Source organism: Polyodon spathula, chromosome 11 (assembly GCF_017654505.1).
Source record: "Polyodon spathula isolate WHYD16114869_AA chromosome 11, ASM1765450v1, whole genome shotgun sequence".
Lineage (NCBI taxonomy): Eukaryota > Metazoa > Chordata > Actinopteri > Acipenseriformes > Polyodontidae > Polyodon > Polyodon spathula.
Window position 1 is genome coordinate 37,227,372 of NC_054544.1, and position 15,182 is coordinate 37,242,553.

General features: G+C 39.3%; 1 protein-coding gene across 1 annotated transcript in view; it reads left to right on the forward strand.

Annotated features, from left to right (window-relative positions):
• LOC121323477 (neuroligin-1-like) overlaps positions 1–13,766 on the forward strand; it is a 113,199-nt gene extending 99,433 nt beyond the window's left edge. Inside the window, exon 3 of the mRNA XM_041264561.1 lies at positions 13,621–13,766. Coding sequence (XP_041120495.1) covers positions 13,621–13,766 — 146 coding nt within the window. The remainder of the gene's footprint in view (positions 1–13,620) is intronic.
• Positions 13,767–15,182: the final 1,416 nt, after the last annotated feature.

The following is a 15,182-nucleotide window of genomic DNA, read 5'->3' on the forward strand; positions in this document are numbered from 1 at the left end:
CCAGTTTACTCTGGCAGAAGATGCTCTCTGGAACTCATTTAGAGTCTGCTGCAGCGCTTGGACATCTGCATCCCCCCTCACAAACACAGTCACATCGTCTGCGTAGGCAGACACCTTCACTGTGGCAGAGGAGGGTGTGGAGGGCGAGGAGGGCACTGTCCATCCAGCTAGCCTGACCCTCAGCAGGTGCAGCAGGGGCTCTATAACCAGTGAATACAGCATACCAGACAGGGCACAGCCCTGCCTTATACCCCTGCACACTGGGAAGGGCTGACTCAGCCCATTGTTGATCTTTAAAATACTAAAAATGTTGGAATATAAAAGCCGAATATAAGAAATAAAACCAGGACCGAACCCGAAGGCTTCCAGTGTATGAAAGAGGTAGGTGTGGTCGACTCTGTCGAAAGCCTTCTCTTGATCCAGGGAGACCATTCCTACATTAAAATCACAAATATCACTTACAGTTAAAAAATCTCGAATAAAAAACAAGTTATCAAAAATAGAGCGACCCGGTATACAATATGTTTGATCCATATGTATTACAGTTCCAATAACACTTTTTAATCTATTAGCGATTGTTTTGGATAAAATCTTTAAATCAGAACATAAAATTGACACAGGTCTCCAATTTTTAAGCTGGCATAGGTCTCCCTTCTTGGGCAGCAGTGTAACCACTGCCCTACGGCAGCTAAGAGGCAGCTCCCTGTGGCTGAGGCTCTCTCTCAGAACCTGGAGCAAATCCTCCCCCATTATATCCCAGAAATTATTATAAAATTCTGCTGGCAGTCCATCGATCCCGGGAACCTTTCCGCTGGAGAGCTGCTTGACAGCGGCGGTCATCTCCTGGTGGGTCAGCGGTGCGTCCAGCTGAATCTGCTCCTTCTCACTGAGGCTGGGTAACCCCTGGAGCAGCCGCTCAGTGTCCTCTATGTTGCACAGTTCTTTATTATAAAGTTCCTTGTAAAAACGCACCGCCTCTCTGCTGATTTCCTCCCGGGTGTGCAGTTCTTTCCCACCAGGAGTCCTGATACAACACAGCTGTCTACTGTCCGCTCTCTTCCTCTCCAGGTTGAAGAAGAAACTAGTGGGGGCATCCATGTCTCTCAACTCCATGAATCTGGAACGCACAATCGCCCCCTTCACTCTTTCCTTCAGCAAGCTCCCCAGCGCGATTTTCTGCTCCTTTAGGTTCTCCAGGGTCTGTTCTTTAAATTCTGAATTTAAACTTTCCTCTAGGAGGAGGATTTTGGACTCCAGTTCTCTCACGGCTGTGTTCAGTGACCTGGTTGCATTTATAGTATATTGTTGACAAAAACATTTAATTTGTATTTTGCCAATGTCCCACCACTGTCTTAAATCTTTATATTGTGCTTTTTCTTTTTTCCAAATTATCCAAAAAAGTTTGAATTGTTGCTTAAATTTTACATCTTGTAATAATTTTACATTGAAATGCCAGTAAGATGCTCTGTGGGGTTCTGATTGAATTAATACTGTAATTAATAGACAGTGGTGGTCAGAGAGACTACTGGGGATGATTCTTGCTTTGATAAATTTATTTAAATCGTTTTTTGAAGTATAAAACCGGTCTAGTCTTGCTCTATATACACAGTCTGTGTGATACTGAGACCAGGTGTATTGTCTTGAACTGGGGTGCAGGCATCTCCATATGTCAACCAGGTCACTGGACTCTAACAATGCAGCCAACTCTCTGGAGGACTGAGGGTGTGGTTCATCATTATTTCTATCAATATTAAAATTAACAGTACAATTAAAATCTCCTCCTACTACCACCACATCATTATTATTAATATTAAAAAGAGCTTGCTTTAATTTCTTAAAAAATAAAATTCGTTCGCCCCCTCTATTGGGGGCATAAATATTAATAAAAACATACACTGTACTGCCCAGCCTAGCTCTTACTTTTAAAATCCTCCCTTTCTCGATTTCATCTATATCTAGTAAAACTGCCCCCAGGCTGGGTTTAAAAAGCACGGCTACTCCTGCACTGGTACTAGCGCCGTGACTCATCACGCACAGCCCCTTCCACTCCGCTCGCCACGCCTCCTCATTCTCCTGATCCGAGTGCGTTTCCTGCAGAAACACCACCCCCGCCTGCTTCTGCTCTAAAAACCCGACTAGCTGCGCCCTCTTAAAAGACTGTCTGCAGCCGTTTAGATTAAAAGAAATAAAAACGCACCTTTCCATCATAGCTAAAAAAACTAACACACTAAAACAAGTAATAAAAGAAGTTTCATAAAACACAGCCATTTTTAAACAAGAGATTTTGAACCACTTTTAAGATCCTTTTTAATTTTCTGAACAATTTTTTTTAATCTATAACGTTTTGGCTGATCAAATTCTTCTATTGTGGCTTTCCTTGTTATAACGTGAGCGGAGTGGAGAAATAACCTTAGATCAGGGAAAAAACTCTCTATTTCTACTCCCCTTTTCCCTTTTGTTTCTATCATAAAATCATTTACCTGCTCAAGTGTGTATAACTTTTTCTTACTGACGGGTTGGCTATCAGGGATGTCTGAGATAAGCGAGGAGTCAGAGAGCTCCCCCTCCATCTCATCCGCGCTGTCCTCTCGCTCGCCCCCGAGAATCCGTTCCTCCGCAGCTCCCTCCGACTCCCCGACACCGGTCTCTGCTACAGCCGGCACTATTTCAGGCGGCTGAGATTCAGCTAGCGGAGAGTCTTGCACCGCGCCCGGCTCACCCTGCGCTGTGCTCTCTTCCTCCGCGTTGGGAGGGACTGACGCCCCGCCTGGAGCCCGCAGTCTCCCTGTCTGCACGGGTTCGGAGTTCTGCACTGGCTGCGCTCTGCCATCCGGCAGCTCTGCAGCCTTCCGCTGAATTCGTGTCTTTTTCGCTACTACCTTGAATGATTCTTCACCATTCTCAGTAGTAGCGGTATTATCCTCCGAACCCGTCAGTGACAGGCTGCGGCTGGGTCTCTTTGTGCGAGGCCGTGGTGTTGGTGGTTCTGCTCCGGTTTCCCTCTGGATCGCCCCCTCCTCGGTCAGCACGGGCTCGCTCTGCGGCTGCGCTGGGGGAGCCGACTCTTCCTCCCGCTCACCCCCAACACCCCCGACTTCCTCCCCGCCAGCATCGCCCTGATCCTGCCCTGTCTCCGCTCTAGCCTCCTTTCTCGGGCAGGCTTTCCTCTGGTGTCCCTGTTCTCCACAGTAAAAACATCTCATCGTTTCGGAACTGACAAAAACTACACAATTCATCCCTTCCACGTTAAAATTCCAGGCAACATTAATGACTTGGTTAGGATCATTTAGTAAGACAAACGCCTGCCTTCTAAACGACATGACGTGCCTAACACTGTTATTTTTGCACCCCAGCGGGATTCCCTTAATCGGGGACACCAGTTTACCAAAACGAGCTAAATTCTTTTCTAATTGCTCATTTTTTAAAAACGGAGGCACATTAGAAATAATAACTTTCGTAACCGGGGTTACTAGAGGGGAAACCTGAACAAATTCACCTTTCACTGTAAATCCTTCCTCTACCAGCTTGTGTACCAGAGACACCTCCACTAAAAATATTACTAGCGCTTTATTCATTCTTGACGCCGACATAATATTTTCAAACCCCACCACCTCTCCTACTGCCAGCAGGCACTCCTCCACCGAAACCCCGGGGTCAGGCAGGCAACGGACCCCGTGTCGGCGGGTGAGAGCCCCCAGCCCTCCTGAACGAGACCCCATAACGGGATCTCCAAACACCCTCCAAACAAACAAACAAACACACACACACCACTAACCTACGAACAAACAAACACACAAAAAGAACAACTAAGTAACTATCAAACAAACAAACAAAATAAATAAATAAATAAATAAATAAATAAATAAATAAATAGATAAATAAATAAAGTTTTAAATTTCCCGGTCCTACCGCACCGGCGTTCCACCTCTCTGCAAGCCCTTCCCACAATCCTCCGAGAGAGAGAGAGAGAGAGAGAGAGAGAGAGAGAGAGAGAGAGAGAGAGATATCAGGGCACAACATAATGAAACAAAACAATAATTAGAAAAATGATGCTTGCAAAACATTTTTCTAATAATATGTCTTGGCTGATCTTACAACTGTATGTGTTCTGTTTGAATCTCTATTATTGTTTCTACTATGATAATTATGCTTCCCTACCTCACTTTAAACAAAAAATAGCCTTGTAAAAAAAGTCATTTATTTATGCACTTTCCTTACAGCCTCAAGGAGTCTTTTCTGAGGCAGTAGTTAACAAGCATGTAAAATAATGATCGAAGCAAAAGAAAAGACAATACAGACTTTCACTGAATTAAAAATAGTATGTTGAACAGGTAAGAAAATAAAGATTACAGTGAGTTAGTAAAATATATAAAGTCCCTTTAAGCAAAGTGAACCTCCACTACAAGCAGTAGCTAAGAAATTCTTCTAGCAAATTCACATAAACAATAACCTATTGCCGGATAGCTGCTATTGTTTATCATTTTTATTGTTGTTCTCTTGAACTCTGGAGAACAAACAGCACTGAAGGATATTGTTTTTGCTTGTTTATATATCTGCCCTCACATGAAGAATAGATATTGAGCCCAATAATCCATGAGTACTTCCAGTATTAATATCCTTGATAAATGCAGCATACCTCATGCAGCTATTGTAAATTCATGTACACACAGTAAATGATATGCTTTTTAAATCTAAACCTGGATTCAATACCATGTAAAGGTATAGTCTATATGATTTGCATTATTTATTTTTTTAGCTTGCTTGTGTCTCATGGTTCTGTTATTTGTACAGCAAATGTTACGTCTTTCAAATGAATGGCTTATGGAACAATTGGGTCTTCAATCCATGTTGATAAGTGTATCTCCAAGGTTATCTTTACCAAGCTTTTATTTAGTTAAAATATGTAAATAAGCACAGTCCCCCACAGTCATATTTCATTAGCTGATTGTATCACAATGGATATGTTCACAGCGTTGTAGCGAGTGACCTACACTGTGAGGGAGAGTACCACACAGTAATTATAGATTTGTCACAGAGAAATACAGTTTCAAGGCCAGAGGAATGAAGGACAGTGGGTTTGGCCATCATAATCTATGGGCACATTTCTAAATGCACGCTTAACAGGGTGTTTTAATATTAGACTGGCTTACACATGTGCAAAATGACCCTAGATATAACATAATAAGCGTTTAAAAGGAGGTATAACTGCAGTGTACTAGAATGGAAAAAATGAAAAGTTATTTTTTTCTTGATACTATGTACTGACTGTACTGTATATATGCACATTCACAAGGTCAATACATGTACTGCTATGTTTTCTTTCATAATAATATTACCCATATGTACGATTTTCTGGGCTGGCTTATATAACCTTCAAAGCTGAAATGGTGCCTTGCTGAAAACTCTTGAACACAGTTTTTGTAACACATAAAATAACTCAGTTGCTTTTCTTCTGACGCTAAAAGTGTCTGTCAAGAACAACAATAGAACTTTGGCATCTGCAGTTGTAATACTCAACACAATTATCTTTTTTTTCTTTATACTTTTAAATCTGATACCATTCATGACCTGAAAACAAAAGAATCTATTAAAGGTGGAATAGAATCCTTTGACAAGAAAGCTTTGAAAATGTTATGTGCTTTGTACAAAGCACATAGCAAGTGCCTGTTCAGTAGCTAATGATAGTGAAATACTTATCTGAAGAGAGATGCCAGAAATACTGCTTGATGTTTGTATCTCTGTATCTTGCTATATACACACGTATTAATAGTTGTCAGAACAGTTGAAAAAGAAAGGATTTATAATGTATGCTGTAATTGTAGGTTCTCAATGAAGGTTCCTTAAATTGCTGTATGACTTAATGAGCAAATTAAAGGTTTAAGTCTCAGCACTGAAAATCTTGACAATTACAGCAGTTTAATGAACACATCTCATTCTATATCCAAGATTATAAAAGTAAACCTGTTGTGTACTGTTGTAGAGCAACTGTATCTGGTGCACAGAAACAGCAGAGGTGACAAATAAATGACATAAAAACTCATTTTTTCCAAATAATTTTTCTTCTGGACTTGGTGGTGTGCAGAATCATACACTTTGGAGCACAGATTTGTATCCTGGCTGTGCCAAGTTGCAGATCTTTGCTGGGGATCAAAAACGTTAGGAAGTGTGTCGCTTCCCACCTGGTCTTTATCATCCAGGGGCCGGTAGCTCACTACCACTGCTGCTGGGTTCATTGGTGTAAACCGACATGTGAATAAAAGGGAGTTTCAAAGCATGCTGGGATGCTGCTTTCTTTCCAAAATTCTGGGCCTTATTCAGCAATGTCAACGGCAAAGGCATATTTTCTCTAAGGAATAAAACAATTGAACAGTTTTAACTAGAAGAAATTCCTGAAGACAATTAATATACCAGCTCCTAACCGCAAGTGCTTCATGCTTGTGTTATACCATTAAAAGGTTTACAGCAGTCTTTTAATTTCATAAATATTAGACTTTTTTTTTTTTTTTTTTAATAACTTAAATCCCGAATATGGGCCCACGTTAATAAAGAATCGACACCATCTTGGCATTACTTAATCAATTGTTAAATTAATTGGATTTACTGCAACATTTACTATATGATTCTTCATGACTAAGGCATGAATTGATGTTTTCTTCAAGTGACTTCAATAGAAAACCCCATACAATATATAATTCCATTTGAATTGCCGCCAGTTAATCGGAAGTGCTCCCATTGTCAGTTTACAATTCATTTTCGTGATTGTTTTTCGGCTAGTAGCTGTTCTCGTAGCCAGGTGACAGATGCAAGGTGCAATTATAGAAAGCACATGCAATTGATTAAAAACAATAGGGATATTTGCTATCATGTTACATAAAGTGACGCATACAATCAGGATTTCTCAACAAACAACAAAGATGATTTTACATGTCCTGAGAGTTATTGGGCCGCATGTTTGTAACCTATCTGAGTACGTACTGACAGAGGGTTGTTTGTGTTTGGTGATACACCTGCATGAATAAAATGAACAGGCTGCCCAGAACTAGCTGGTCTGTGTGCACATGATTTGTGTTAAAACTTAAAAGAGAAAAGCCCCAGCTAATGCCAGGGAACCATTCTTATATTTTTTTCATTGATGAAGCAGCAACAGCTACCTTTGTCTGTGGCCGGATAGACATGCAAATTTTGTGTGGGCCTTTTGTTTTCTTCCCGTCTTCACTGCTCTTTAAAGCAAATGTAATTCCGAATAATTTATTCCAAACTAGACATCGAATTCTTGCCAGAAAGATCTAATTGAATGAGCTTTCATAAAGGAGCCTATTACTGTATCACAGTTTGGAGAAGTCTATATAAATTTGTAAAGGATTAATTTTATATTAACAGACGCAACCTTCTACAACGCAAATGCAAATTTTAATGCTTGAGCTACTTTTAAATGGCTGTGAATGTGTTCTGGTACAGTGGCTTTGAACCTTAATCACAATCGGCCGCCATAATCGTATTGTTGTGAACGTATTTTAACATGGCTGGGTGAGCAAAATTGGAGACATTTAAAATTAAAAACAAAGACGATTATCTGCATAATTTATAATAGCCATGTCTAATGCAAAGTTACTCTGTTTTTTCTGCCATGTTCATTAAAGTCCATGATTCTATTAGAAATTCTATTACACAGTGGAGTCTCTGAAAACATGAACTGCAAACTGCAGATTTAATTGGGCCGCTAGGAAGTTCTAGCTGCAGTATGTTATGGTGCAGCTTTTATTAAATATCTAGTGCTTTGTCATAGTCTGTGTTTTGGCAAAAACAATCAGTAATGGGCACAGCAAGTGGATAATAAAGGTTGGATATATGTATTAAACAACCTAAAGACTATTCCATCTCCTGAATTCACCTTTTTGAAATTGTATTGCTTTCATTCTGGAGGTCCAATGCTGAATCAGCTTTCTCCAGAGTTATTTGCTTTGCCTTGTCTAATCCACTAGAACTATCTTTTACAGCTGGTAGCAGCAGTAAGCTATCAAATAGTCCACTGGACTAAATTCTTTTAGGGGAACCTCCTTGTTTAATGTCAGTGTAATTACTGACATTCTGGTATTGGGTTCACATTATAGATTTTTTTCAGTGGTCTTTTTTTAACTGTAATTACGGATCACAAAGCCCTGACTTTGTGGTAGGGATTTAGCAGAAGTAGCTGAAGTGAAAAAAAAGACTAGGCAGCTTTTTGAGGCTTTGGAGTTTGATAGGACCTCTGGGAGGCACTGTTGGAATGAACAACAGAGCCTGTAGAAACACTGACCTATACTTGAGAAGTAAAATGAGTATTGTTTAAAGATTAAAGTTAAAATCTATTAGTAATATTATTAAAATGATTATTCCAATGGTACTATACAAGGGATGTCTTAACCATACTATCACAATGCTGTTACATTAAAACTGTTTTACGCAAAACAAAAATATTATGCCATCCATTTTGGTTTAGGAGACCAAATGCAGTCAGACACTGGCTTCAGCTTTGATACACAGCTGGTGTTTTATACACTGTGACTGAAGGAAATGGAGACTTTGATTCTGATTAGCTAAACACTACTGTGTATCTTGAAAACCACTCCCTCAAATTAAGTTACAATTTCTCGACATTTGTTACCCCAGATTCAGTGAATACAAGTCAAAATGACTTTGCTATGTCATGTGTTATTGCTGTTTACAAAAACACACATTGTTGGTTCTCTCACGTGTGCTTTTTTTCTGCCTGGCATATAGGTTGTTTCTTGCAAATTAAAGCGACTGCCTCAGTAGATTTATCATTAAACAAAGTTAGTAGTTGCATTGGACTATTGAATTGTCACTTTAAAAAAAAAAATCTATTGGTTCATGATGCATGTCTGCGGGAAGAAGTAACAAGTAGGTAATGCATCATAAAATATAATACAGCAAATGCCAAATAAAATATTTACAGTGTGTATTCAACTCAGCAGCATTAGGCTACATGCAGGGTGCTAGAACTTGGGGAGCTGGAGTTGCGGCAACACACCTGGCTTTGCATGGATTCCATCAAATACAGGGGATACAGTTTTATTCAATGGGTTTCAGCACCCCGACTATAAAAACTGTTCCAGCGCCTCCGGCTACATGCTGAATTCAACAGGACTTGTAGAGGTAGAGGTATAATGTGATGGGAATGAACCATTACACTGTTTAAGTTTGTTTTGTGGGAGGCTATAACTATTTTCCTTGTTAGTGATCAGAAATGTAACAGCAGGCCAGAGCTGTTTTTCTTCCATAGCTTGCAGTTGTTGGCATGGTTCATTAAGAATTTCATGTAGCCTCAAATTACCTCCCTAAACCTGGCTACAATACTAACAATTGAAGTTAGATCTACAACGTTCTAACATGTTATTCCTGTTTGTGGGAACCTGTGGCCAAAAGCTTTGCATCAATGCATAGAATTTACTAATGTTGCTTCATACAATCGAATGAAACCTGTTGAATAATGTTACGTTAACATACTGAATTATATACTGCTTTGTAGTTTTCCATATACTTAAAGAAAAACTGACAGAAATTTAAAGATGTGACTTTTCAAAATCTAACATGAAATACTGTACTACTATTATGGCTTCCGGTAGACTTTTGCAATATCATTTTGTACTTTCTTTGATTGCATGATGCTAAAAAAAAAAAATCTAAATTATGTTATTACATATATTTTATTATGTCTCAAATCTTAATTATAGGTGATGCAAAACTTTTGGCCATAGATGTAGAGCTTATCTAAGGTTGTTTGTGTACAGCGCTGATTCTTGGCAAAAGAGAATAAATCAATATTTGTTGTATTATATTGTTCTGGTGGTTTAATGATGGGTTTTTTTGTATAACCACAAAATTGAAAGGGAATTGACTGTACAAAATATACAAGCAAGTAAACATTCCTGGAAATTCGCAAAAGCAAAATATACAATGATTCAGTGTGTTACACACATGATGCAGGATACAAATGATGGTAACAATTAGCAATATCATGGGCACCATACTACCATAGCCCCTTTCACATTGGCACTCCTACCTGGCACCCAACCCGGGTTCTGGTTACTCGGGTCGCAATCCAGCCTAGTGTGAAACCATGTACCTGGCTTGTACCTGGGTGAAGGTTTCACTTTCGTAGCAACATTTCTGTTTATTCTATATAGCCATATTTTTGTTAATTGAGACACACCATGAGCCAGATTGCAGCAGGGGAAGAAATATTTGCTCTAATCAACATTTGGGCTGACAATTCAATCCAGAGAAGCTTGGATGGAAGTGTCTGTAACAAACTGCTTCCGGGGCATTGATAAACATATTTACTTTATTTCTGTCACCCAGGTTGCTTCTTCAAAAAGCAGTGTGAAATCACGCAGCTGTTCACATGACTTAGGGTCTGACCCGGCTAGAGCATGCCAGTGTGAAAGAGGCTTACAATACGTTGCTGAAAATACACTTGTTTTTTTATTGCCAAGATTCAGTAATTAAACACCTTATTGCAGCAGACATTGAAGAGCCATACTTCTTGATATTTTTAGAAGTTTAGGGATGCTCAAGCTGTGTACACAAGTGTACTCAAAATCTTGATTATAATTAAAGGTATTTGAATAACCCCAACAACCTTTGTACTCATTACGGTGAACATTCAATTTATCCAATTAATTTGAAAAGGGCCTTCAATTTATCAATTTAGTTCCTCTGGGATGGTGATTAATCTGTCTTTTTTAAAACTGCAATCTTTTCATTTTCATCCATCAAGATTAAACAGTCGCTGACTGACATTTTTGGCCGAGCCCATTTCCCTCCCATCTAATTATGTCCAATCATTTTGTTATCCTTCTGTAATTTGATGACCGCACCATCGAATAGATGTGTGACTGTGCATTGATGCTCTAATGCATTTCTTAGGTGTTTGTAATTTGGAGCCTTATTAAAATCTCAGAATTTAATTACCTAAGTATTGGACTCAGTAAACAATTATGGAGAGTGGGGAAAGACTAATATCTTCATATTTATGCAAATCACAACACTTTTAAGATCTGATTTGACTGAGTTCAATGATACATCAAGTGGTGTTCATGGATTTCATGGGTTTCAAATACATGTTTACAGTTTAGTGGGGTAACAAAATAATAAAAAAAAAGTATTACAATAAAGCTGATTGTGTCTAGTAAACAATATTTTATTATTAAAAGAAATTAAAAGCCTTTGATAGTGATCTAATTTCCTATAGTTTTTTTTATTCCAAGGACACACTCGGTAATATATTACTCTATTTAGTTATTCCTTTTATGTGATTAGAAAAGGAGCAATTTTCAGTTTTGATTTGGAAAGAAAATAACTTGTTAAGTTGGCTTCTGTTTCAGTATTTTTCGGCAAGATAACTGAACAGATCTTTTCCAAATCTGTGGTGCTTTAGAGACGTTAATAATCAAATCCAATCAAATACATAAATAAATCAAATTTAATCGCTGGGGATTGGTATTATTAAAGTCTTTGGCCGAAGCTCAGATCGATCACGGGTGATTAGTGTAAGTGCTGGTGATGAATGGCTCCATTGTCACCATTTGTCCTCTATTGCCATTCTGTTGTACTGTTTTTTTTCTGTGTTTCATTACCTTCTCTGATAAAATGAAATTATCTTTTTAATCAGCAGTTTAGGTTTTTAGTTTCCTGTTTGACCATGTCCTTCTTTTCTTCTTTTCAAAGTGTATCTGATTACTGAAGCTGTTTCGTACTGTCTGTCAGTTGTCTTTAGTACATTTTTCTTACATTTCCAATTCTCAATTAGGGGTGTGACTGATCACACGAGTCAACACCATTGTCCAATATCGAGTTTGATAACTAATAAATTACTGATTTCAATATGTGCGTTTGTTTATTTTGGGTTGTGTGCTAATCTAGAATTGCATATGCTAGATAGAAGTTAATCAGCAACACATAGCATTACATTGTTGGGGATTGTGTATAATATGTATTACCAGTTGATTAAATGTGATGGAAATTAAAGCCCTAATCATGTTTTTTTTTATGTTTTTTAAATTATAAGACTCTACCGTGAAGAAAATATTAATGCTTTAATACATTCCTACCAAATGCTGCTATTATCTTTCCCCCACCAACGCAACTGTCATAATTACAAATACTTATTTTGTCATTGGCTACAATTTGAAGTCAATTAAGTAATTTCACACCGAGTTCTCATCTTAGAGTGTTTGAAAAATGAGCTTTGCTAAAGATCTACTTGAAGGAAATATTTAGGGGTGATTTTGAAACTATTTTCACCCTTTTTAAATAATAATTAAAAAAAAAAATCATTGAAAAAACAAAACAGAGAATGATGATTAAGTGGAAATATGAAAAGAACGAATGCATAAAGTCATGTCATAGTTGACAAGGAGGAAAATATTTAACAGAGAGAATATTGTTTATTTGTTGATATGTTTTTTTTTTGTTTTGTTTTCCTAACAAATCATTTAAAACAAACCCTTTTGTATAAGGGTTATTCTCTTGGTTTGTCCTTGGCAGCTGCTGTTTCATATGCATCCAGATAAAGACCCTCTTTCAATCTCCAGTTGTAATATTGTATTACTGGCCTTTCAAATGTTTGAATCTCAGCACAAAATCACAATTAGGAACAATTTGCACTGTGCGCCAGTGGATAGAAATTCACACTCAAGAAATATCAGAAACATTAAGACTCTTACTTTTCAGTAGGGATGATGCTTGTTAAAGCTATTTAATTGTGAAGACATTGTAAAATGTATGTGAGGCTCAACAGTAGTACAATCATTGATGTTGCTGAAAAAGGTTGGATTGAGCCTTGGGAATTTAAAAATATTAAATCTTCTTTTTTTTTTTTTAGCCATTAAATACAGTATTCTTTTTTTCACATGTAATTAAATTTTTCCATGGCCTCAGTGTACCGTTATGTATACCATAATTTCTTCATTGACTGAATTGTCTTTCTAAATGCGATAAGCAGCAGATTTATAAAAGGATTGCGCAAAACGGGTGCAGAGGGTTCTGAATTCATTAAACACACGCAATGGCATAAACATGCAATTAACACGTGATTTGCGGGGTCAATGTCTCTGTGCAATTTAGCCCTTGATGAATATATAATTCTGGGACGTTTCTGAACAAAACCGTTAAAATCGGGAGGGGATTTTGCAAATGAGGTCTATTAAATATTCAGTCTAATTTGTTAAAGCTGCTGGTAATTGCCGGCCTTGTATCTGCTTGATTATTTTAAGAACTCTGAAAAGCAGGAGTTAATTTGCCGCAATCAGACAGTAGGCTTTATAAAAGGCAAGGTGATGTAGGAGACTTGTCTGCAGCAAGAAGGAGACATCATTTTCAAGGACAAAGAAACATTTAATAACATTTTGCAAAGAGAAACTTTTTTTAACCCTTCTGTCAGATATAGGATGTAGGTCCTAGTTCCCTCAGTGGAATGACAACGATTTCCGAATGGGAAGAGCCCTCTCTTTTCCAATACCTTGCGTAGTTATTACCGTGATTTGAGCTGTTGTGGTGCTATAGGGTGACGGCGCGGGCTTGCGGCATTGTCCTCTATGCCGATTTACTCGGCCTCAGTAATCTTCCAGCTTGAGCCTCGCACCCCTCTCAAGCCTCGGGCTGTCCTAGCGAGGCTGCGCTTGCCCTCGCGGCGACGGCAGCTGACTCGGCTACCCCAGCCTGACGTCGACCGCGCTTGTCTTTGGAGCCGACGCCAACACTGATTATTCGGCACCGGCTTGGGACACCCTTCGCATGCCGAACCCAGATCCGATTGACTCGGCACCGGTGAGAACATCTTTAGCGCCGACCACGCTCCCTATCGGTGCCGATTGACTGCTCGGCTCCGACAGTGCTCTCCTCGGCACCGACCTCGGCACCGACCTCGACACCGATTGACTCAGCATCGACTGCTTGGCACCGACCGCGCTTCCTCCGCGCTGACGCTGATACATTCGGCGCCGTTTGACAGTCTGTCTCCGCCCGCACTATTTTTGACAAACTCTGCACCAACGCCCCACCCATGGCGGTGCGCTCCACTGGGTCTTCCGCTGGGTTCCACCAGTGCGACCAGTGCGCAGCGAAGCTTCCCAGGCAGTACGAACACTCATCCTGCGCCAGATGCTTGGGGCCAGATCATGTGGCCAAAGTACTGGCGGGTGAGTTGGACTGCTCTCCATGCAGAAAGTTTTCTAAACAAACTAAACGCAGGAGAGCAGCCCTCTCCCCAACGGAGTCTCTCTCCTTGGGCTAGGGGAGAATGAGATCCGTGGTCCAGGGCCCTCACCCCGCCCCACCCCCCGCCATAGTGACCCCTTCTCCACCACTGGTACAGAGGCGTTACACCGGTACTGATTGGGCAGCTTTTTTATATATGCTCAGTGATTGACAATCAGAGAAGGCTCTTCCCATTCGGTAATGGTCGTCATTCTCTTTCAGGGAACCAGGGTTATAGTAATAACCTAACGTTAAACTGAAGATTGTTTGTATAAAGCTGTATGGAGTTATTGTTGTTGAACATATTGCTGTACAATGGAAGGATTTTCCACTCATTTCACTGCCATGGATGTAGGTAAAACTTATTGTTTCTGAAGTTTGAAAAGTCTATATGCCTGGAATTATTCTATATGAAATAAGAAGTTGAACTAATATGCAAAGCACAGTAACTGGATGATGCGTCGTAATGTATAAGCAACCTAGACTACAAACTCTGAAGTGGTACATTTGTTTATTAAGAAGCCACCACACATTCCATATTTTATGCCTTTGTCCTGGTGATGTATTTCGAGCTTGTAACACATCTTCATGTGTTACAAGTACTGCTTGTACCAAAATCTAGTAATAAAGTTCTGCAGTGCACGGATTATAAAAGGTCAAGCAGAAAGTTGAGAGCCAATGAGACTGGGAAGAGAATTCATGCTTGAGGGATTCATTATATTAAAGCTGTGGGCTTTCCAGCGCAGTAATCATCAGGTTAACAACAAAATGTAACTCGTCTCTACCATTTAGTCTGTCTGCTGTTTCTTGATTTGTGGGAGTATATTTTTCTAGAGTGTAAGAAAGTCAGCTAAAACAAAAAAAACAAAAACAAAAATAATTTTATGTTGCAACAACGCTGGAAACTATATTGATTGTCTGAA